Source organism: Schistocerca nitens, chromosome 6 (assembly GCF_023898315.1).
Source record: "Schistocerca nitens isolate TAMUIC-IGC-003100 chromosome 6, iqSchNite1.1, whole genome shotgun sequence".
NCBI classification, from domain to species: Eukaryota; Metazoa; Arthropoda; class Insecta; order Orthoptera; family Acrididae; genus Schistocerca; species Schistocerca nitens.
This window is the reverse complement of record NC_064619.1, coordinates 514940090-514965700: the sequence shown is the minus strand read 5'-3', so window position 1 is coordinate 514965700 and position 25611 is coordinate 514940090. Positions and strand designations below refer to the sequence as shown.

General features: G+C 42.2%; 1 protein-coding gene across 1 annotated transcript in view; it reads right to left on the bottom strand.

Moving 5' to 3' along the window:
- Positions 1-1963: 1963 nt before the first annotated feature.
- Positions 1964-25611, bottom strand: part of LOC126263436 (uncharacterized) — a 794389-nt gene continuing 770741 nt past the window's right edge. Inside the window, exon 6 of the mRNA XM_049960528.1 lies at positions 1964-2300. Coding sequence (XP_049816485.1) covers positions 2162-2300 — 139 coding nt within the window. The 3' untranslated portion in view covers positions 1964-2161. The remainder of the gene's footprint in view (positions 2301-25611) is intronic.

The following is a 25611-nucleotide window of genomic DNA, read 5'->3' as shown; positions in this document are numbered from 1 at the left end:
TTTAAAATCAAATATTTAAAGTATAAGAATGTACCGGCGAAAGGCGGGATATGAGTGAGTACTGTCACAGACTATGTCACATGGACCATGATTGTGAATATGATGAGCAGGCCAAAAAGTGGGTCAGAGCGGAGGTAGGAGTCAATGAAATGTGGGTGGGGAGCAATTATACTACTTACGACAAACATATTATCTAATGGTGAGAAAAATATTAAGTGGCTGCTACTACTTTAGTAACATAAATAATGGAAATACGCTAATTAAGTCAGGATTTTTACTGCTGTATACTGATAGCCATAATTTATACTTACGTTAGTTTTTCTCCTTTAGTTCCTCTATGGAGAACATCACATTCAATATCACAAGAATGATATTCATTCAGAGCTGGATTAGCACATCAGTGACTCTATTAGTTATGGTCGTGCCTGAATGATCATATAAATTACTACGCAGATTGCAGGAAATCCTATAAATTACACTCTGTTACATTGGTGCACCTTGTCGATATTGGTGAACAGAATGTGGCAACAGTATTTTTGCTATAAAATGCTGATGTATATTTCCGGATTTCAGTTTCGTATCTGGTCCCCATTAAGACCTATCTGCTGATAGCAACATTTGTTGTCACTGGGATTTAGTTCTGTCTGAAGAGGATACAAAAGTGCTGTAATTCTCTGTCCTCCTTTCTGCTAAGTACATTACCCAATAGGACAGGACTATAACCATTGCTGTGTATTTCTTTAACTATTTTCAATTCATATTCAAAATCTGATTTGATTTGTGCTACAGGTAGCAGGAGGTGCATGATGGAGTGGAAGGTTGCATGTTTGTGTGTCATTGGATGCTGGGAATTGGCAGATATTACTGTGTCTGTGGAAGTTACTTCCCTGTGTATCTTAAATAAATGCTTTAGCTTGCCAATGTCAGCGATAAGGTATAAAAAGGTGACTGAGTCTCCTATCAAGTCCACTGTAAACTTAATTTGGCGGTGGCATGCATTCAAATGTCGGAAAGATTTGTTTAGTAGTCCACAAGCACAGCATATCATACACATACCTGGTCCAGTATTGCATTTTAGAACTTGAAAGCCCTTTATCTAAAAATGTTGTTGAAAATCATCCATAAGCATTTCAGCTACTATTGGGCTTACTGTGGACTCCACTGCTAATGAATCACCTACTGTGTAGTCTGTTGATTTTGGAAATACTGAATACGAAAGCTGTTAATACAGTAGTACAGAAGTTACAAAAGTGAGAATAGTTAAGAAAAGTACGTGACCTGCCGATTGCCAAGAGAAGCGACCAAAACCCACACAAGAACACACAATGCTTTCAGTTAGGTCCGCAGCCAATGTCCAAGTATAGCAATGGAGGAAGGCATATGGGGTGACGATAATGGGTCACAATGACAAGTGATGTTAACTGAATCTGACGCGGTCGTCCTTTATTCCACGAGCACTAAACCTAGTCGTGGCATAACGTCGACTGATATAATTATATTTTATAGGAAAACTGAAAGTTTTGGAACGAAGTGTACGATTTGGAAAATCATTATATGGCTGACGACAGAAAGTGGTTCACTGGGCTTTGGAGAGAGTGAGAGATCACATCTGGGGCAGACTAAGGAACTTCTGGTAGGGAATTGAAACAGCCGTTCTGTCCTGGATCCTTCTGATAACGAAATTATTTGAAATTTCTTTTACTGGCTTTGAACAATTCAAGTCACTATATTCACAATACCTGGAGACCGCTTCTTCACATACGGTAATCCTAGCAGCAGATAAGAATGTTTAGGACTGTGGTATTCCGAAGCAATCTAAAGCTGAAGGCAAAACGATTCTGAGAACAGTAAATTACCAATTTCGTGAAATTATAACCATTTCAAAATATTTTTAGACAAACGTTAATAAATGTTTTGAACACTTGACGTGGACTGATCTACAGATTTAGTTAGATCTGATAAATGAAACAAAAACATAAAATTTAATCACACAGCTCAGTCATATCAATAAGATAATAAAACAGATTTTGAGGATTGCGGCCTTCCATCCCTTGTAGCTGTTGCACCTAGTCACAATTCATTGTGCATAGTTTCATCAATTCACCACACTGATAATCCGCCTCCGTATCACAGGTCGCTGACGTACGCTTGTGTTGAGGCGTTAGACTTGGGTATAGCCGGGTAGAACCGTGCCAGGAACTCTTCTCCCATTCTGTGCAGACTTAGCTCTCTGGGCCGTTTCTTCCGACGTTCCTGGATCCAATTTCGTTTTCTTCTCGGCTATCATATCTGTTGTCGATCTGAAACACACAAAAAAGATACGTCACAGTTCTTGTAAACAACAGATTATTCCACCGTTGTCATCGTAACTGAATGGTTAATTACATTTCGCAATAAATTAAACAGAAATCTTCGGCTGAAAGCAAAGTAGTGTAATGCAATGGTTTCGATATTATCAGTAAAACTTTCTGTTCATCTTTACAATCTGTTCAAAGTATTCACACAACATTTCAAGAGATAACATTTGTATAAGGTCTGTCGACAAGAAATATAATATGGATTTTACAGATTATCGAAAATTATCTTCAAATGTAGACTTACAACCAAATTTGCAACCACACATTTCTCAGGAAAACGTAAGTTTTTGGAACAGACAAAATGCGTATTGCATGTAAACAAACTTCTGAGCAAATCATAGAAATAACGATGTGATTTCAACAACGAACTTAAAGACGAAAATTACAAATTCTGCAATATTTTTAAATTATTAATTAAACTATCTTTTGGAACTTTATGTCTTATCCGAAAACTTAGGAGACGACACACTGAAAAGCTTCCTAGTTTTTGTCAGTTCTATCCCAAATGGAAAATAGTTAAATTTGATCTACGAAAATTGCATCGTAATTATTAATTAAAATGCATCGTCGATTCACAAAACCGTTCCACCCAAAATTACTTTTATTATTTGTAAATCCTGATATGGAACATAAAACAGATGTAACCTATTTGTGGAAAAACACAAAACTGCAAAACGTGTTTGACAATCAGAGTGAAATACACGCCGAAGCCAAATTAAATATACCGTAATTAGTAATTACTGCGGGGTTACGGCTTATTCGTGCCGTCCAACTGCAGTGGGGAGCTGGCGCAGCTAAACTTGGTACGGACGGGTCTGCTTGCTAGCTGTGGAATGGCAACGGGGCGGGGGGGGGGGGGGGGGGGGGGAGGTGGACGCATACACTGCGGGGCTGTGCACGACTGTAGTAGCACTTGCACTGGACCTGTCATCCTACCTCTGAGTCGAAACTGTAGTAACAAAACCAGTTCTTGCATTTGAAGTGTTCTAATTGGAGACTACACGACCCGCGACGACGCCTGAGGTACTAGTACTTTTGTAGCCATTCGGTTTAATGAGATGCAATTCTTCAACTCCACCGCTGGTAGTATTGAGCTTGTGAGACAAGTTGAGTGTTGGAGCGGAATTAGAACCAGTTTACCTGCCTTCCTTTTGCTACGTGTATAGCGCTTCCATCTTGAAGAGATACGAATTGAATAAGTGAGTCAGATGTCTTGACTGTACAAATTCCCTGTTAGCAGGTAAAATAATTCCTACCTGAAATCTGTCCGCTTTTTGGTACTACAAGTATTTATGATGCCAGAATGAATCGTATTAAAAAGGGACAGAGGCTAAGGTACAAAATAGTAACACCAAGGAGGTAAAGGAATGAAAGTATATTGATAATCAAGAATAGACTAAATACAAAGTAGCCTTGTTACACTACGGAATGACACAACCCACAATTCTGGATTACTCGTCGTAAGCCATTATTCTTTATGAAAAGTTAATAACGTAGATACATTATAAAGAAATTGTAGCTCGTCAACTCCCTAGACAATTGTACTCAGTGAAACGAGACCGACTATGTGGAGTAAATAACAAGAGAGGTCTTGGCTGGCCATGAGAAGAGCAGGATACAGACACAAAGAGCGGGCAAGTGCCGTGATGCTTACCAAGGTAGCCCCGGTAAATGCCTGGTGAGGCACGCCGTTGATTTTACACTATAGGCCAGTTTCAGCTATTCGGCAACTTTCAAGCTGTACTTGACATACATCTGGATAGGCCACGAAGTAATTTCACACCCAGAATACGGCGGGAAAGCATACGACTTACAACGAGCTAACTGGTGTAAAAACAACTGAACAGTAATATCAGGAAAGAGAATACTGACTGTTCGACGACTGCGGTGCCTTGGCATTACAAACGGTGCGTTCACGCTAATGAGACCACCGCCTACGTTCGTCTTCAAATTTAAATGACTTCTCGCGTGCGGCAGATGGCAGCACTAGCAGTAGAGGGTGTATGAGTCCATGGGACGCGGAAAAATGTATGGTCGATGTCGTAATGCGAAACCAGCGATTTCTGACGTCCAACGGAATATGATTGTTGGCTTTCGGGCCAAGTATGAAAGCTTTTCCGAAAGGGTTAACTTTGTAAACACGGCCAACGGCCTTACCGCAGTGATAACACCGGTTCTCGTCACATCACCGAAGTTAGGCGCTGTCGGGCTGGGCTAGCTCTTGGATAGGTGACCATCCGGTCTGCCGAGCGCTGTTGGCAAGCTGGGTGCACTCAGCCCTTGTGAGGCAAACTGAGGAGCCACTTGATTGAGAAGTAGCGGCTCTGGTCTCGGAAACTAACCTACGGCCGGGAGAGCAGTGTGCTGACCACGTGCCCTTCCACATCCGCATCCAGTGACGCCTGTGGGCTGAGGATGACACGGCGACCGGCCGGTACCTTCGGGCCTTCATGGCCTGTTCGGGAGGAGTCTTTTTTCTTAACTTTGTAAACTGTTCGGCTGTCGCCTTGGTTAAAATATACTATGCATGATAAAATATACTATGCATGATAAAATATACTATGCATGATATACTATGCGTGATGTCCAAAACCGACGCTGGGGCAACTGTGATGCACCACGGGCCGTAGATGACAGGGGAGAACGATAGTTGCGGAGAAGTGTACGGGTGAATAGACGTTCAACTGTTGTGGAGGTAACCCAGATGAACAGTGTCGCCTGTTGTGGAATCTGCATGCCAATACGGCAACTGGACGTCTACTGCGTGGCGACAGGTGGCCTTCTCAGATGAATCTTGTTTTATGCTCCATCGATGTGAAACATCTGAGAGCAAACACCCTGCACCAATGTCGGAAAGGTCCAGGCCGGTGGAGAGAGCGTTATGGTCTCGGGAATGTTTCCGTGGCATTCCGTGGGTGATTTCGTCATTACGGAAGACACAATGGATCTGAACAAGTATGCATCTGTCCTTTGGGACCATATCCGACAACTACAACCAGTTTATTTTCCTCAGCACGATGGCATCTACCAGCTGGACAATGAAACTTTCCACACAGCTCTCAGTGGACGAGCCTCGGGATCGGTTTACCGTACTTCCTTGGCCACCAAACTCTCCGAATTTAAACCCAGTCGAGGATCCATGGGACCACCTCAGTCGGACTGTTCACTCCACGGATCTTCATCCGAGAAACATAGCACAGCTGGCCACGGTACTGGAGGCGATATGGCTCCGAATCCCTGTGGGTGCCTTCCAGGACATCATTCACTTTGTTCCTGCACGTCTCGCAACGGCCCGCGCTGCAAAAGGTAGTTATTCAGACTTTTGACGGATGGTCACATTAATGTGACTGGTCAGAGCAGTCTGTTACAGTTGACTCGCAATGAGCAGTGCTTCTATCTGGTACTACTTTTAAACCGTGTTTATACCAGTTTTAAGTACGACCACTTCCTGAAATTCTTATGTTTGCCCGCCATATGCAGATGGTGGCTTGTCCTCACGCTGAACTACCGCTTGAAATTAGCACAATTGCCGATACTGGAAAATAAACGATAATATTGTGACGGCCCGGCTATGTCGACCGTCTCTAATTCTAGTACTTGGAGTTCAAGCGGAATCGCCACGTTGGAATAAGAAATTACAAGGACAGGTGAGAAGGGGCAATCACCATCTGAAACCGAGGGGGGGGGGGGGGGTTGCATTAATGGCAATTGTAAACTGTTAGGGAAAGATTAATATACTGTATGATACAGGGCGACGCTACTGCTAAACGAACATTGATTTGAGGAGCTGGCTGTGTGGTGGGACGATGTAGGCGGAGGGGGGAGGCGGGGAGAGGTGTTCTTGAACAGCCGCCGGAAGATACCGACGTAGAAAATTATTACAAAAAAATGTGTTAAACGATATTGCTGTTTTGTATTAATATATGTGTGCATTGCTAGTGATGTCTTTCTCGACGAATAAACTATATGATTAACACTCATTTCACAAGACTTTCTGCAAACGTGACGTCATTTTGACGCCACGCACAATATCGACAACAGCAGCAACTGCTATCGACTTTCGTTAGAGTTCGATACGGGCCTCTCACAAGACTTCGTGAACGCATATTGGAGATTTAAAAAAACACGTCGTTCTTGATACGTTTCATTGTGGTTGTTGTTATACGAGGGCTATCCACAACGTACATTACGTTTTGGAATTAAAAATAAATGAAGTATTGGAAATTTTTAATTATATACAGATGAAAGCCACACTTAAATACTACTTTTCTACATAGTTGCCATTTAAATTAAGGCACTTATCGTAGCGATGGACGAGCTTGGAAATTCCTTCGTCGTAAAATTCGGCCACCTGCGCCTTCAACCACGTGGTTACCTATTTTGGAACAGAAAAGGTGTGATTTTTGTGGATTTCCTGGAAAGAGGCGCTACAATAAACTCTCAAAGGTATTTCCAAACTCTGCACAACCTCAGAAGAGCAATACGAAACACGCGCAGGGGAAAGTTGGGCTCAAAGATCTTGCTGATTCACGACAACGCCCGGGCCCACACGACAAATGTTACTCGTGAAGTTCTCGAATCTTTTAAGTGGGAGTTGTTTCCTCATCCGCCGTACAGTCCCGACCTGGCACCGAGCGACTTCCACTTATTCCCAGCAATGAAGAAGTGGTTGGCTATGCAGCGTTTTGATGACGATGCACAGCTTCAATAAGAGGTAACCTCGTGGTTGAAGGCGCAGGCGGCCGAATTTCACGATGAAGGAATTTCGAAGCTCGTCCATCGCTACGATAAGTGCCTTAATTTAAATGGCAACTATGTAGAAAAGTAGTATTTAAGTTGGCTTTCATCTGTATATAATAAAAAAAATTCCAATACTTTATTTATTTTTAATTCCAAAACGTAATGTACTTTGTGGATTGCCCTCGTAATTAAACGTCACGCATTGCATTATCGTCTGTTAATGCTTTCATGTAATAATGCTCTCCCAGGTCTGAGTTACTGTTGTCAATAATTTACAAATTAAGCATTAAAACACACTTGTATATAACTTCCAGTATGCTGTTTCAAGGTAACCGTGAACTGAAAAACATGTCATTATCGTTAAATGTTAGTAACTAATGCATCAACGATGTAAGCTTTTAAGAGGTACTACGATAACCAAGACAGGAGACTAAGATCGCATGACAAGCGAAATGCCTAATTTCATGGTTTATGGCGTTGAAGGATTTACGTTGGCATCCTGCTGCGTACACGTATTTTTTCTTTCATCCTAACGTTGTTAACACATTCTGGTATTTTCTTGTGAATGAAATACAAGTATATGTTCTGCAACATTCCATGTTATTTACGTGTCCGTCTGATTAGTGAATTAACGATAAAATAAGTATTTGGCCATTTCCGAGTGTGTGGTTAGGCAGGAACCTAATAGGACGCGTTTAATTGCTGCACTCTTAAGTTGCGGCCTAGCCACACACTCGGAAATCTCCAAATATTTATTTTGTCCGTAGTTCTCTAATCACACAGACATGTAAATAACATGGAATATTGCAGAACATAGATGTATTCCATTCATAAGAAAATACCAGAAAGTGTTAACAATGTTAAGAGTGCTGCGAGTGAAATGAGAAGTGTGGTGTCACCGCCAAACACCACACTTGCTAGGTGGTAGCCTTTAAATCGTCCGCGGTCCGGTAGTATACGTCGGACCCGCGTGTCGCCACTGTCAGTGATTGCAGACCGAGCGCCGCCACACGGCAGGTCTAGAGAGACGTCCTGGCACCCGCCCCAGTGGTACAGCCGACTTTGCTAGGAAGGGTTCACTGACAAATACGCTCTCATTTGCCGAGACGATAGTTAGCATAGCCTTCAGCTACGTCATTTGTCAGACCTAGCAAGGCGCCATTACCAGTTTATATTGAGATTATAATTCATGTATCAACAAGAGCGATGTTCTCCAATTGTGGATTAAAGTTAAGTATTCCAAGAGCTCCGTACTTTATTTAGTAGACTCAACTCCTTTAACTGTTCCAGACCTCACGCCAATCTGCGTGAGCTTAAACGCGTGCATTTCGGCCTCCTCTAGCAACACGGTGTTGGCTCTTCTGCCAACACATCAAGAAGCAATAACATACATATTCCACCTTGTCACAAAGTCCGTAGCAATTCCTGCGGTTGCCGGTATGGCATGTGGCGTCAAAATGACTTTACCCACACTAGATTGAGTTTAGTGACTGTACCGAAAGGTTATGAAGACTCATTAGTGACTTGCAAGGGAGCTTGTCTGTGTAAGTTATGGAAAAATACAGTAGCTTCCATTTCAAATGTTTTTAAAAGTGATTTAATATTTTAGTTTCATTAGTGGTTTATGTTATGGAACAACAGCGATGACTTATCATCGAACTTTTGTGTTGGATTGATTAGAGTTTTCCTGGACGGAGAACAAGTAGGGCACTTTCACAAATAACAATTCGTTTATCCAACTCGTGTGAGTTATTCTCAGGAAGCGGTAATTTTACACCATAGGTGGAACATTCAAGTTCGCCCTCAGCAGCCTTTGTTTAGTCAGATACAGTAAAGCAGGGCTGGAATACTATCGTGAGAGAGTGGATAATTGCGGGGAGAGTTATACAGGCCCTGGATTCGTGTGCAGTCCCCCTAGGCCGATGACACGAAATAGATACGCCTAGGTTCATTACGGGTCGATTCGCTGATAAAACAACTTTACCCGCATGAAGTTATTGCTCAGAGGAAAAGGGACGCCATTATAGTATCATTCGAAGGTGTAAATGTTGTCATCTAAGAAATTTTGAACAGCTGCTTTACGTGTATGTAATTAGTTGATCGGATAATATTAGACACCTAACTGGAAAAAAGTGTCTTCCATTGCGAATATTGGCGCCCTTCCACCATTAATGGCCAAGTGCACCAACCCCGGTCAAAAAACTGATAACCAAGGTCCCGCGATCATGGTTATAAGTAAATCGTGTTTAAAATGTTTCTGCTGTGCACCAACGTTAATCGCTGGTAAGCAAACCGTCGTCAGCCAACCGTGCATTTGACTGCGGTAAACTCGGTACATTGCAATGGAACGTGTCCTGGCTACGCAAAGATGTTAGTAAACATGAAATTGCACAGGTAATCGCTGGTGAGTTACTTCTTTGTCACATTCTCTCTTTGCTGTGTTTTCCGTCGACAAGGAGAGGTGTGTATACGTACCTTGTTACCTACTGCTGGTCAGTTCGTTTTTTTTGAGAATAAAAGAAGAACATCTAATTTCTCGAAGTACTACATAGACGTACTTCTTGAACTCGTGGGAGCAAATGCATCCGTTCTCGAAAATAAGAAAACTGACGGCTGTAACTTGCAAGAAAATCAGACAATATGGTCCCATGTGGAGGCGCAATTTAATTCTACTCCTGGTAAGTTTACTCATAGATTAATAACTTGTCTGGGTTCTTCGTAAGCATGGGATACGGCACTCTGTGGCTTTTAGTTTTAAATATAAAAGTTTTGAAATACGTGATAGGGCTATGTACAGTTACGGTTGGAATAGTTTCGTTTGTTTTAAATTTAAAATCCAATGCCTTACTGCTACATATTATGTGACTAACGTAAGCTTTCTTGTTTAAAATTATGAACATAAGTTTTCAGTTCGCCCTGTGCCGTATTCTTCATATATGCCTATGCCACTTTCTTTTTAATGAACTGAAATGTAAACAACTGCCATATACAGATGTTACATTTTTATTGCAGTTATAAGTTAAGACCGTCAGAATACAAAATGGACTTACGAATGTCAATAACATAAGAATTAATTTATGCTACTACAAACTACAACATTTATTTAATTTCGGGTGTGACAAAAAGATCCTGTGATGGGCTGAAAACCTGTTATGAAAATATGGAAAGAAGACCTCGAAAAGATCTTGCAGAAGAAAAAGTGGAAGTATATGAAATAGGTGGGGGGAAGCCAATCCAAAAAGCGAAGATTCATGATCGGACAAAACTGCTCGAAATTGTTGGTTCCTCAATGAAACTGTTAACAAATGCATACGATTCAGATGCACAGTTTAGTATGATTGTGGATGTGGATGTTGTTAACATGAAGTGTAGTGTAGTGAGAACACAACACCTGTTTCAGTTGTCCAATTAGTAGAGTGCACACAACCTAGCACTTCCCACATAAATGACATATTGCAAACTAAAGAGACATCATTGAATGTTCTGTTGGATGTCACCCAGATGTAGTCTGTTTCGCAGTCTCCTGATCCACGCAAAGAAAACATTTGCAGACCGAAAAATACATGGCATCGTCGAGGATGCCAGCAAAACCAGGGCCATCAGGTTCAGGAACAGTAATTGATAATGTGTGCACGAAAAGAGTGGAAGTACTGGAGGCCCAATTACACATGATGATGGCAGAACATAATTTGATGCTGAGAATTAAAAATTTAAAGATTCTGGCCCTAAGAGAAAAATTAAAATACTGGAAGAAGAAAAGTGTCAGTAACGTGATTTTTTTTCCTGTGACAGTGAATTTTTATATTTTTTTGCTGTGTTGTATTCTAATGTATTAAAGTTGTCTCACAGTTCAAACGGTTTCTCTGTTGGTCCCGTTAGTGATGATTGCTACTATTCTAATTGTTGTCTGTATAATATCTGCTTACAGCTTATTTGACACTGAACTAAATTTCGTCCAATCACTTAAAATTACAATTACTTCATAAATAAAAACAGGTTAGCAACATTGCTGTTTACATAAGTCAGCAACTGTAAGCTACATGTCAGTTGCAGGCTTGTAGCCATTATGTCAGGTGCCGATTTCTACTTAAATGACATAACAATGAGGTAGACTGTTAGAGAAACAAAATAATAGTAATAAACTATCCTTCTTACTCGAACTTTGAACTGAACATACATGTAGTTACAGTTATCTACATGAGGCCAAATGTAACAAGTTTTGCATTATTTATATCGGAAATATGCTAACACATTAAATTATGAGGGAAAGTGCTCCAAACCATAACTCTGTTTGTGCCTTTTTTCTAGCAATACTGTGCTCCTGGTAATGTTTATAATGAAAGCCTGTAACTTTTATGACAATAGTATTTTTAGTGGGGCATTTTGATAAATACATTGCTATGATGGGCACTCTTTTCTACAAAAGTAAGCAAATCAAGTGTGGCTTTCCTTCCAATACTCTGCACCTGGTAATGTGTATGGTGTAAACCCTTAACATTTATCACAACTGTGTTTGTAGAGAGCCATTTTTGAGTAATACATTGCTATGACGGGCACTCTTTCCTGCAATAGTGAGAGTAGCATTGTGTGGCTGTCCTAGCAAAGTCCTGCACCTGTTAATTTTTATCATGGCAACCTACAACGTTTGTCACAACATAATTTGTAGCAAGATATTTTCAGTAATGCATTACTATGATGGGGCACTCTTTTCTACAATCGTGAGAATAACATTGATTTACTTTTCTAGCAATTTCCTGCACCTGTTAATTTTTATAATGGCAACCTACAGCTATTATCACAAGAGATTTTGCAGCAAAATATTTTCAGTAACACGTTACTATGATGGGGCACTCTTTTCTGCAATAGTGAGAATAGCATTGTGTGGCTTTGTTAGCAACTATATTTGTGGTGAAGCATTTTTCAGTGGCACTATGCTATGATAAGAAATTCACTTCTGCAAAGGAGAGCATTAAATACGTGAAAAACTTCATCAATATTAGTGACAGAATATGGGAGGGATTTTACCTCAGTAATAACTTATAGTATGACACTTCTCACAGACGAACCACAGAATTACGGTTCCACCTTCATATCTTCTGAAGCTGCATAATCCTTAACTAATTATTGCTCTTGCACTGATCCCCAAAGTATTAGGCATTGCTCGCAAAATTCTATTGCCTTTTGTAGCAGTGTGAACTTGTTTTTGGTGGCAATTTCTAAACACAAATTTGTCTTCAATTTCATCTCTTTTTCTGATACTACGCAGTTGTACATAATATTGTGTAAAATGCTGCTACAGACATGACTGGCTAGAATTAACAACGTAATTCAATTCTTTGCACAGTTTGTTTGTCATTACATCACCATTTTTCTACAGATCTACAACCTTATAGCCGCACACACTAATGTTTGAAGTAAATCATATTGTAAACAAAGAGTAGGGATTAATATGGAAACAATTTAACAAATAAACTATCCCAAACTGACATTTTATGTTATTACACAAATGATTATTTATTTTGTGCCTATATGTTTACTACTTATTCACAAGTTAAAGCTAATCTAGGCAATAAGACTGCATTTATAGAGAGCAGAAGTGCAGTAAAATCTGAAAGCTTCTCAAAATAAACAATGTGTTCTTTTACTGTTGCAAAACTGACGGACATTCACATTTTTTGTTACAGTAGAAAATCTAAGAGAAGTTTAGGATCTATAGTGAACGTACTACTGAACTATCCTATTTTATTTTATCCCACTGGCATTTACTCACACACTCTCTAGATGTGATGGAGTCAATTGTTCTCAGATTTAAGTACATACACGAAAACTGAACATGTATATAAATAACAGAGTATTGCATTGGTTCAAATGGCTCTAAGCACTATGGGACTTAACATCTGAGGTTATCAGTCTCCTATACAGAGAACTACTTAAACCTAGCTAACCTAGGGACGTCACACACATCCAGGCCCGAGGCAGGATTGGAAGCTGTGACCGTAGCAGCAACGTGGTTCCGGACTGAAGCGCTTAGAACTGCTCTAACACAGCGGCCGGCAGTATTGCACTGCTTTCATAACCAATGTGATACTATGAATATATCTTTAATAATGAATTATCAACAGTTCCACATTAAAAAAATCTCTGAGAAAAGCAGCAGCTTGGTAATTGTCTGTAAACGGCACATTCTATCCCTGGCACGCCACAACCTCAAATTTCTCATCAGACACCCAGTTCACTGAGTACTTTTATGTTCCCTAGATAACAGAAAAATAGATTATATGCTAAAATAATCGGAAAAATTATAAATACGGCGAAATTCCGTAATTACAATCGTAATTTTTCGTTCTGAATAATTTCTGAATTTATGTTACCTTTTCGGAAATATTCATTAATTATAGCACGGAGAACTGCTCTTCAGGGTAATGTGTCATCGCGATACATCTGCTATCCAGGTAGCAGAGGTTCGTTATCTCCAATGTTGGGCCTCCCTAGTGACTTAATTGATTCAAAAGTCGAGCAATTTCTGGATCTTAAGATGGTTCTTCATTGGCAATGTTATGAAAGACAGCCGTACCCACAATTATTGACATTGTTTTCTGTGGATTACATCTTATTCCTACAGATTATATGGGAAATCTTCTCTTCCACAAGCCATATTTTATCTTAACAGTGTTTCTAGCTTTAATATGAGACCTGTCACATAGATGCTCTGCTTCATTTTGCGGATTTAAGAGTTAACTAGTTCGATCTACATGCGTAATCACTCAATCCCACTAAGTGACCTTGTGGTCTTTCTCCGTTTTCAAATTGATCTCTGCGAGTGCAGTTGAGAAATACGGTACTGAAGTGCACAGAGCATAGCCATCGAGCGACAGTGTTTCATATTAACAAATTGAGATCACTTACGGTTTGACAGTTAAAGGAAAACTATGGTTTCCTATTTCGGAAAAACTCAGCATTATGTCCTCCAGGAGACGAAATTCGTGTATGTGTACAATCCAAGGTACCAAGAACACCAGGAAATCGGTCCAATTGACTAGAACCATACATCACAGAACGCACTTCTTCTCTTGTAGGAAATTTTAGAAAGCGAGGAGACATTGATGCTATGATGTCTGATACATCACTGATGATTAATTGTGCTGTTGTACAATTTATATTACTATTGTCCCCAATAAGAATGTTGAAGGCACCTGTTGTATATGCCCTTAAAGTAATCAAAAGTCTTTTCATTGGCGAAATAGGGTTATACCGATCATTAGGAAATTCTATCCTACCATTAATTTAGTTTAATAACAACCACACTGTTTCTTTCAACAGACGAAATCTCTCTTCCAACTTTCTGTCACCATAATCACCACAATCACTCCAACACGGTTTCGGCCACGATTTAAATGGTCAAGGCATAACAATCCTTCCTCAGTGCCACCCAAAACATCAAAACGCGCCGCCGTCTTAATAGCGTATGTTTCCAAAACCGCTGTTTGTCAAGAAACGTGGGAAAGAGCCACTGTTAAATATAACAGCGGTCCATTGCCACGTTTAATTTAGATCGATTTTGATTGCGTTGAATAGGATTATATAATGACTTAACCGCGGTTAACTGTTAATTGAGATTGGTGCACTCGGCCATAAGTGTGGCGTTATGATTTAACTCTTCTGTGTAGGTGACTATAATGAGTGCATGTAGATAATATGTAGGCTCATGTTTGTGTAGCATCTTGTTAGAGAAGGATGGAATCTGGTGCTTTCGCATAGTCCAAGCATCTAACACACGTAGTGATTCAGAGCTTAACGTTCACACCAGATCGATAATGCTGCATGCTCTCATTCCATGAGACATTATGCTCTGGTTTGATATTTTGCTCACGACAGCGATTCATTGGTTGGTTACCACGAACTGTATGATATCATCGTTCCTCTTCTTGGTGACGATAACTTCCTCTACGGTAAATATTCGAACCTCTGAATGTCGTCCATGAAGTTCGAGCGTGTCAAAAACCATGGCAAGAGCTATAGGGGAAGCTACTTAAACTTTATTCTCGAGTCTCTGGAGTAAAATAATTTCGACAAAGGACAATGTGTGATATCATATACCCACAAAAAAAAAAAAAAATAAAGAGTCCAGGAACATAAGCGGGCGACGTAAAACGCAATATTCGCAACCATACCTTGTAAACTTTATTTAATTTCACCTCGCTGCACTCGTGTTAAGTGGCCGACACTAAGGGAGAATTAGTTATCCCATTGTAATTTAACTTGCAGGAACTTTTTCGCTTATTCGGGCAGCACTTGGCTAAATTGCCGGCGCTTTTCCGCCGCGCCACGGAATTTCCATATTGCGGGCCGCCCTTCCGCCCTCTCTGCGCGTTATCTACCTGGCCGGCTCCGCGGTCAGCGGCGTTTCGGCCGTTCGCTGCCCGCCCCTTCCTTCCTCGCCACATATTAAGCCAAGCGCGAGCGTCTCGTGGGGTAACTGCCGCTTCAGAAAAGCCCGTCATCGCTTAGCGCCGGCGTTATTACACGCGAAGGCCCACCCACAAACGGAAGCCGCGTGCTGCCGATGTTCTCAGATAACATCCCTTCATTGCAGCGACAGTGGCCTGGTTCGTACAAAACGCAGATTGGCATACTACAGGGAGCAGAAGGTTTTCAAATGAGCAGTACTACCTTGACTTATTTAAGAAAAAAATATTTATTTATAAAAAAATGAAAGGTTAACATCAATCGCCATTCTCTTTAACATTCTTGAGTGATGCTAAATGTTATTATTTTTACATAAAAAAGCATTATTTTTTAAGTTTATGACAAATAATGAGATACACCCTTACTTTTTATGTACGAATTAGTGAATTTACTCATGGAACTTATTTTACTTATGGACATCGTCACTTTCAGAACTCAAATTATAATCAAGTTAATTAATTTAATAAGACTGAACCTTAAATTTCTGGTGTACCCATGAACCACCAAAATAAAATAAACAGTTAATAGTTGACGGAATATGAACGAGAACAGTGGCGTATTCAAGTTTGCAAAATAATGACATGTTTTCTTAATCCGTTTGTAACTACAACTAGCTGATAAACCTTACATAAAAATAAACAAACAGAAATCAGAATAGGAACGGCAAAGGATACATAGAGGTGGAAACTAAACAATTTCTCCACTTAATTAATCAGTTTTACAATGTTAATGACTTTGTTTACATGAATCCACAGTGAGCCCCAATTCTGTTCAAATGAAATAAAAAACCACAAAGTATGCTTCAAATGAGAACGGGGAGTTGTGAATATCATTTAACAACCCTACGCCGGTGCAGCAGTATTTTACCCTCTCCCTTTGATTCAGGAGGCCGCACAAAACGGCACACTGTGGGCGAGGAAGAGTGTAGACTGGCCAAACCAATTTGAGTCTCAGGCATGACGGTGAGTGATCGAACTGTCAAACGCCAGACGGCCGACTCAGTACTAATAATTTAACTTTTGTGATACATCATATGTCTGAGATGATATGCAGTTCCACTGTGGGTAAAGCTGGAAACTGCCACTGGCTATTAGTCCATCACAAGTTACAACCTGAAGTTCTCCACCAGGGGAGGATCGGAAGATGAAGAAGGCAAACAATCACCAAAACTTTTCACAGAGCCTCAGTATGGGATCCAAATTAGCAAAAACGAACAGCCCCTACATTGCATAAAGCAAACGAACTATCGTCTACACATCTAATCTACCCTCTTGACTGTTCTGTTAGCGTGGTAGCCAATCCAGACACATTACCAAGTTTCCCATGCTGGGGGAGCGAGCACCCACTTTGCCTATAGGAGCCAATCAGCGACTCAAAATCTCTCTTGTCTGAACAAAGTAGATTTTAGATTAGGGAGGTATCATTCTCATGGTAAACATGGCCATGTTTTGGCAAAAAAATCTACCTACACGGGATGACAGTCCATCATTTATGTAGAGATCTGATCTTTCCAGGCTGATCACTTCCAATTTGTGAAAGAAAGCTGTTAAGGCTCCCAGACAGTTGGGTCCACGAAATATATGTTCTTCTCGCTCTCTGAAAGAACCTGGCGACTTCCTGGCGTGAGGGTGGTTACAGTCTTGCCTCCAGTAAACGCGCGCCCCAGCTACCGTTTTGTCCCAGCTTCTAATATGAAAACGCACTGAGTTTTATGACCTTCCCACGGTTTGCACAAAAGATCAGTTTATAGCAGTCTCTCTTAAACGACTCCTCCCAGCTGCTCGCCTTCAGGATGGACTGCCACCTGTCCCAGGAGATATGTTTTGCGAGCTGGCACGCTCGTCTCGGACCCTAAGCAGAAGGACGAGAGGGCATCGACCACAAGTCCCACTGCAGATACGATCTACTGAGCTCTGCTTCCCAGAATCACTCACACAGCCTGGTCACTGCACTCAGCATTTATGGCCACCATTCCATATATCTCCCTGTTCTCCATCGCTTCCACTACAGCCCCTCGGGCACAAGCTCTCTACAGGTCATACATACAATTACAAGAACATTCTGCCCCACAGTTGCCTCCAGGAAAAAAGTCATAAACCAGACATACCAAATTTAGTACTGGAGAACACCGAGATCATGGCCTAAAATACGAACGTTACTCTGATTAACAGTGTTATTAAAGTGAGAGATTGGCTTGCCACCTCTCAATGCAATTTCGACTACAAATTAACGGAAAGAAGTAAAATATGAAAACGAAATGTTCGTTCATTCTGTTCGTTTACGAGACCAAGAAGGCGGTAGATACTGGCGCCGAAGTTAATGCAGTATCTACTTCTGGAAGGCGTTTCATACACTTGGGCCCTGTCATCTAATCAGAAGAATTCGAGCGTGAGAAATCAGACGTGCTATGTGACTGGACTGAAACGTTTCTTGCGAGTAGAACAGAGCGTGTAATTCGCTAACGGATACAAATATTCAAACATAAAAGTAAATCTGGAGTGTCCAGATGGAGTGTTATTTGGCTATTTTTATTAGCAATATACAGGTGTTTCCAAGACTTTAATCATTTGTCTGTGAGGGACATGTCACGTTATGGGAAAACAGGTTGGTTGGGGACAAAGTGTTCGCTAAAGCTTCCTGGTGACGCTAGGCGTTCTTCAGTATTCGCTGTCCCTGGGACGACGAAATTTCACTGCACTAGCAAGGTCTGCTAAGGTCGTGTGCTGTGCGCAATCTACCCAAGTAAATACACTCCTGGAAATTGAAATAAGAACACCGTGATTTCATTGTCCCAGGAAGGGGAAACTTTATTGACACATTCCTGGGGTCAGATACATCACATGATCACACTGACAGAACCACAGGCACATAGACGCAGGCAACAGAGCATGCACAATGTCGGCACTAGTACAGTGTATATCCACCTTTCGCAGCAATGCAGGCTGCTATTCTCCCATGGAGACGATCGTAGAGATGCTGGATGTAGTCCTGTGGAACGGCTTGCCATGCCATTTCCACCTGGCGCCTCAGTTGGACCAGCGTTCGTGCTGGACGTGCAGACCGCGTGAGACGACGCTTCATCCAGTCCCAAACATGCTCAATGGGGGACAGATCCGGAGATCTTGCTGGCCAGGGTAGTTGACTTACACCTTCTAGAGCACGTTGGGTGGCACGGGATACATGCGGACGTGCATTGTCCTGTTGGAACAGCAAGTTCCCTTGCCGGTCTAGGAATGGTAGAACGATGGGTTCGATGACGGTTTGGATGTACCGTGCACTATTCAGTGTCCCCTCGACGATCACCAGTGGTGTACGGCCAGTGTAGGAGATCGCTCCCCACACCATGATGCCGGGTGTTGGCCCTGTGTGCCTCGGTCGTATGCAGTCCTGATTGTGGCGCTCACCTGCACGGCGCCAAACACGCATACGACCATCATTGGCACCAAGGCAGAAGCGACTCTCATCGCTGAAGACGACACGTCTCCATTCGTCCCTCCATTCACGCCTGTCGCGACACCACTGGAGGCGGGCTGCACGATGTTGGGGCGTGAGCGGAAGACGGCCTAACGGTGTGCGGGACCGTAGCCCAGCTTCATGGAGACGGTTGCGAATGGTCCTCGCCGATACCCCAGGAGCAACAGTGTCCCTAATTTGCTGGGAAGTGGCGGTGCGGTCCCCTACGGCACTGCGTAGGATCCTACGGTCTTGGCGTGCATCCGTGCGTCGCTGCGGTCCGGTCCCAGGTCGACGGGCACGTGCACCTTCCGCCGACCACTGGTGACAACATCGATGTACTGTGGAGACCTCACGCCCCACGTGTTGAGCAATTCGGCGGTACGTCCACCCGGCCTCCCGCATGCCCACTATATGCCCTCGCTCAAAGTGCGTCAACTGCACATACGGTTCACGTCCACGCTGTCGCGGCATGCTACCAGTGTTAAAGACTGCGATGGAGCTCCGTATGCCACGGCAAACTGGCTGACACTGACGGCGGCGGTGCACAAATGCTGCGCAGCTAGCGCCATTCGACGGCCAACACCGCGGTTCCTGGTGTGTCCGCTGTGCCGTGCGTGTGATCATTGCTTGTACAGCCCTCTCGCAGTGTCCGGAGCAAGTATGGTGGGTCTGACACACCCGTGTCAATGTGTTCTTTTTTCCATTTCCAGGAGTGTAGATAGATTTCCACATGTAAATCTTAAGAATGAGTGCCTAGATGGAGGAAGATTTTGTAGAAGAGAATCAGGAACTTGTAATTTTCTCTGCCTATCCCATTTCATACGGAGCAGAAGATTGGATTGTAGACAAAACCCAAGGTATACACACGCCACACAGTGCCTGCGCATAACCAATACGAAAGTACACCTGGCGTCGCTGGGAATCGTCAGCGAAGATTTTGTTTCCAACAAACGTTGTTCCCATGACGTGGCTATTCCTAGACGTTTGATGCAAAATCTTGGAAACCCATACATATGGATAACGTCAGAAGTTCCACGAGGATGTTCAAGTAAAGTTGTAAATAAAAATCCTACAGAGTTAGACAATTGTAGCGAAATTCAGGAAGACCTAGACAGGACTGACGCTTGATGCAGGGACTGTCAGTTGACACTCAACATAAAGTAGTGCAACCTATTTCGGATAAATAGGCGGACGGCCCGTTTAGTGTATGATTGGAAGATCGCCAGTCACTGACAAGATTCAAATGTGTTAAATATTTGCATTTATTCATTCGGAGTGACCTGAATTGGAACTGATTCATTGGAAGAATCTGAGTCCACCCACCAAAGCGATAGCTGACAGAACCCTCGTTCCACCGATACTTGAATATTACTCGTCAGACTTAGGGGAAAACGACTAACCTCTAGTGCGAAAAGCCGCAGATAGCACTGACGGGGGAAATAAACAATATCCAAAGAAGATACCATCTCTTAGTAAACGTGAAAGTGTCACAGAGATGCTAATAATACTCGGTGGCAAACGCTACAAGAAAGGTGTTGTGCGTAACTGTGTGGCCAGAATAGTAACATAAGAGAATTTGAGCTCTCACGGAGGCTCACCAGCAATCGTTCTTCCTACATATCAGTCGTGACTGTAACAAGCATGGGGAAAGGACAGTGGTGCCTTAGGAAACCATATCATACGGTGGTTTGTGGAGTATAAATGTAGCTGTCCATGAAGAAGTAGGTTGAAAGAAGGAGTGGAGGAACGTCTTTTCGATGACAAGGTCCTTAGGGACGGAGCACAAACTCCAATTGAGACAGAATGGGAAAGGACATCGGGTGTGTCCTTCCAAAAGATCCACCGCCCGCCATTTGCCTTAAGCAATTTAGGGAAACCACGGAAATTGTAAACAGAGACAGCCAGAAGAGGATTTGAACCACTGTCCTCCAGGATGCGAGTCCAGTGTGCTGGCCACTTCCCCGTCTTGTTCAGCCTTTAGATTTCAGGTGAGTAATACTTACGTCATCGTTGCCATAGCTTTGTGCACTCGACGTTTGAGCAGCAGACACTCTTATACGGGACCATAGGGTCACGACTGGGCATTCAGTGACTCATAAATGGTAACTGACTCACAGTAAATAAATTTTGTTTAAATATTTATTTCCTCTACGCAAGCAGCATCTTTAGTTCTGCAAGCTTCCTCAGAAAGTACGGTTTACATGTTGGTATTCCGGTTACTGTGCATTTATTTATCGCTTGTAATTTTTTATTTGTAATTCACTGTTGCAATTTGAGGTTAAGTATTGTAGTTTTGTCATTCGGAGGTAGTGAGTGGAGCTGTGGACGCTAGAATATGGAGTGCCAAATGGAGAAATCGGAACATCTCCGTCATATTCTTCTGAGTGCGGTAGATGGGAGACAGCAACGGAGGCAGCCAGAAAGATTTGCACTTTGTATGGCGACAATGCCAGTGGACAGAGCAGGATAAGAAAATTGTTCTCTCGTTTAAAGCAGTGACTCTCCAAGTTCAGCAAGACTTTCGGAGTTTGATCGAGAACGTCTAAGCGCATTAATCCACAATGATCCACGTCGGTGTACTCGTAAACTGCTAAATTTGATGAACTGTGATCATTCCACCATCACGCGACATTTGCGTACGCTGGCGAAGATTCAAAAATCGAACAACCTTCAAGGACCTTCCTTTCCGGATGGAAGTGCGCTCCGAGCGTTGCTCGACGAGTTCTTCGCCTCAAACCACGTGATTTCTGCAGTCGCAGGACCTAAAAGTTACCCCATCGTTCGTGGACTGTTTTAAATAGTGAAGAGAAATGTATTATTGATGACTAAAATCTTTTTTATGTGTATCTGTTCTGTTAATTAAATTTATGAATAAACACTACGAATTTATGCACCAATCCACAAAGTTGAAATTAGTTCCAGAGAAATTACAACTTTTAGCAGCTTATTTTGGCTATTTACAACATGTGATTTTATTTCTGCCTTCTCATCAAACTCAAGTTTAATGAAGTTTGTCAACTGCCATACACACTTTGAAATTAAAACTGTAATCACTCTATGCACGAGACAGAGCTAACGTAATTACATCATATTATCATAAGCGATTGTTCCATCCGTAGTCAAAGTGAATTAGTGAAACCTGATCGGAACTCATCTCACATGTCAGAACTTCATAACAGCAAGCTCCAGTCGCACACCTCAGGTACACTCTGGCTATGTGGACAGTGATTAGTGTTGAAACAATAGGCGATGTGTTCAAAAAAGGTTCAAATGGCTCTGAGCACTATGAGACTTAACTTCTGAGCTCATCAGTCCCCTGGAACATAGAACTACTTAAACCTAACTAACCTAACGACGTCACACACATCCATGCCTGGGTCAGGATTCGAACCTTCAACCGTAGCAGTCGCGCGGTTCCGGACTGAAGCGCCCAGAACCGCTCGACCGCAGCGGCCGGCGGCGTTATGTTAATGACGTACAATACATGTCTTCTGCGCTTTCACATTTCTTTTAGAGTCTGGTGCTTCTCTGTCATATGTAGATCATACTGATGTTATTTTAAGCCGATTTCTTTCATTTGCTGATATACTGCATGATGCATGTGTATGCGTTTCATATGACCATTGTATTTGTGACGGAGATTTCCCAAGCCACAAACTAATGCACCGTATTATCAGTGACAAATAATATATGTAATGATGGTTTTGTGCAATACGTACAATACAGTTTTTTCATTCATTTAACTGTAGACAAATTCAATGTATTCTGTAAATATGTTGCATGTTCTAGGAAACATAAATGTTTGTATCCAATTTGTGTACGATTACCTTGCAATGCATATGAAAAAGAGAATGCGTTGGTCCTATTGGAGAAATGGAGGTGAACAGGCGACGATGGTATGAGAAAGAGTAAAGACGAATGTAACGTGTTAGTGAAAAAGTAAGTTGTATTCTGTTAAAAGAAGGTCTTTTAATTTTTTTAATGTTTTCAATTAGAAATTAAAAGCGAAATACTGATTAGAGTTATCTGAAGCTTGGATGCAGTAGTTTAAAGACAGACAGGTGAGACATATCGGATTATTAGTGGTCAAGAAATGTTTTGCAGAAGGAAGGCAATTTTCGTTGCAGTTGTAGTAATCGGAATTTGTGATACGCAGAATTCAGTACTGAGACTGTGAAAGAACTTTTAGAGCGCGGAGTTTTGCGAAATGGACAGGTGGACAGCAAATAATCACAACGGCATTGTCACAGTGAATATTTATTATTTAAGTAGAGGCACCGGTTTTGAAATTATCAACGAAGAAAAAGAAACCAGGAAAGAAGATCACTCGAGAGAAAGACAACAGAAGATTACAAAAATGAAAAATCAAGATAAGTAAAGTACGATAAGGGACGAGCCGTCATCACACAATGCAAGGATAAGCTGCACAGACTGTGTAAAAATAGATAATGACGCTGTTCTGAAGCGGTAGTGTGGGCTGTGTAATAAAAGTGACTGTTATCGAACTTTTGAGCTTGAGATGGTAGACACGGAACAGAGGAAACTATCGTCGAAGCGAGGTTAGGTGCTAGTAGGTTAAGTGGAGGTGTTTGTCTCGTATTGAATCGTCGTGGTGAAACAGGAGCAAGTTTGTGTTTGTTATTGACAGTGACAAGCATACTGCAGCAATATTTGAGTATTGAAAGTTGACCACTGGGTTTGTTTAGGCATCCAGTCGGCCAGTCATCCATCAGTGCGTTAGAAGAGTGGCGAGTGTTTCGGAAATTTTGTGGTAAGATTTTATGGGACCAAACTGCTGAGGTCACCGGTCCCTAAATTAGACACTACTTAATCTAACTTGAACTAACTTACTCTAAGAACAACACACACACACCCATGCCCGAGGGTGGACTCGAACCTCCAACGGGGGAAGCCGTGCGGACCGTGCAAGGCGCCTGAGACCGCGCGCCAACCCCGCGTGGCGAGTAACGAGAGAACGGTTTTCTGCAAAGAATGAGTCTTTCATTCGGCAGCGGAGTACGTGTTGATTTGACACTTCGTGGCAGATTAAACTGGATGCCAGGGTGGGATTCTAACCTGGAGCCTACACATGTGCCCTCACACACAGCTTCAAATATGCCAGTACTTGCCTAATAAAAATGGTTCAAATGGCTCTGAGCACTATGGGACTTAACATCTATGGACATCAGTCCCCTAGAACTTAGAACTACTTAAACCTAACTAACCTAAGGACATCACACAACACCCAGTCATCACGAGGCAGAGAAAATCCCTGACCCCGCCGGGAATCGAACCCGGGACCCCGGGCGCGGGAAGCGAGAACGCTACCGCACGAGCACGAGCTGCGGACACTTGCCTCATACCTTCTAAACTTCAGAGAAGCTCTGCTGCACGCTTTACCAAACTAGCGCTTATGGCAGAAGGAATGTCTCATAAGCGTTGTTACTGGGAGAATGATTCGCTCGGCAGCGGAGGTTTTCTTTTTAAATTTATTTGTTTGTATGTTATAGGGTCCCAACCCGACGCACCTTACGCCAAACTACCTAACATTTCTAATATGTTATGCGGCATAATGTTTGCCATGGATTCAATGAAAACCCTACAACACCACAAAATGCAAATGAGGGCGCTGATGACCTTGACGTTGAGCGCCCATAAGCCCCTACACACACACACACACAAAATGCAAATGAGTATAGAACATGGATTCACGTTTTGTGTTGCGACTAGGTCGTTAGTAACTATAAATAATGGAAGATTTATAAAAACGATTATACGTAATTATTGGAAAACACATTGTGAAATAAAAGAGTAAAACATAATTTACAGTGGGCAATATTACAATCACAACGTTACAATTTAGAATATGACAGAACATTGTTAACAATGATGTGTGACCGGCAATATACATAACTAAGTAAGAACAATTGTTAAAACGCGGTGCTGGCCATTGAGATTATACGTGGATAATTGACGAATGAGTTGTTTGGCGGAGGAAGGAAGGTTGGCACAAAGGCTTACAGTTATGGCTTGCATCTCCTCTGGAAGAGAGTTTATTTGTAAGTCATTGTGAATCGAAGTATTCCCAACGAACCATAGAGTTAAAAAAATGGTTCAAATGGCTCTGAGCACTATGGGACTCAACATCTGAGGTCACCAGTCCCCTACAACTTAGAACTACTTAAACCTAACTAACCTAAGGACATCACACACACCCATGCCCGAGGCAGGATTCGAACCTGCGACCGTAGCCGTCGCGCGGTTCCAGACTGAAGCGCCTAGAACCGCTCGGCCACACCGGCCGGCAACCATGGAGCATTTAATATTGTGTGTAATGTCTCATTTTGAACAACCTGAAGTTTGTAGAGATTCATAGACGCCGAACGGCCAACGGCCTTCCCTCATTGGTAACACCGGTTCCCGTCAGATCACCGAAGTTAAGCGTTATCGGGCTGGGCTAGCACTTGGATGGGAGACCATCCTGTCTGCCGAGCTCTGTTGGCAAGCAGCGTGCACTCAGCCCTTGGGAGGCAAACTGACATACGGCCGGGAGAGCGGTGCAATGACCACATGCCACTCCATATCCGCATCC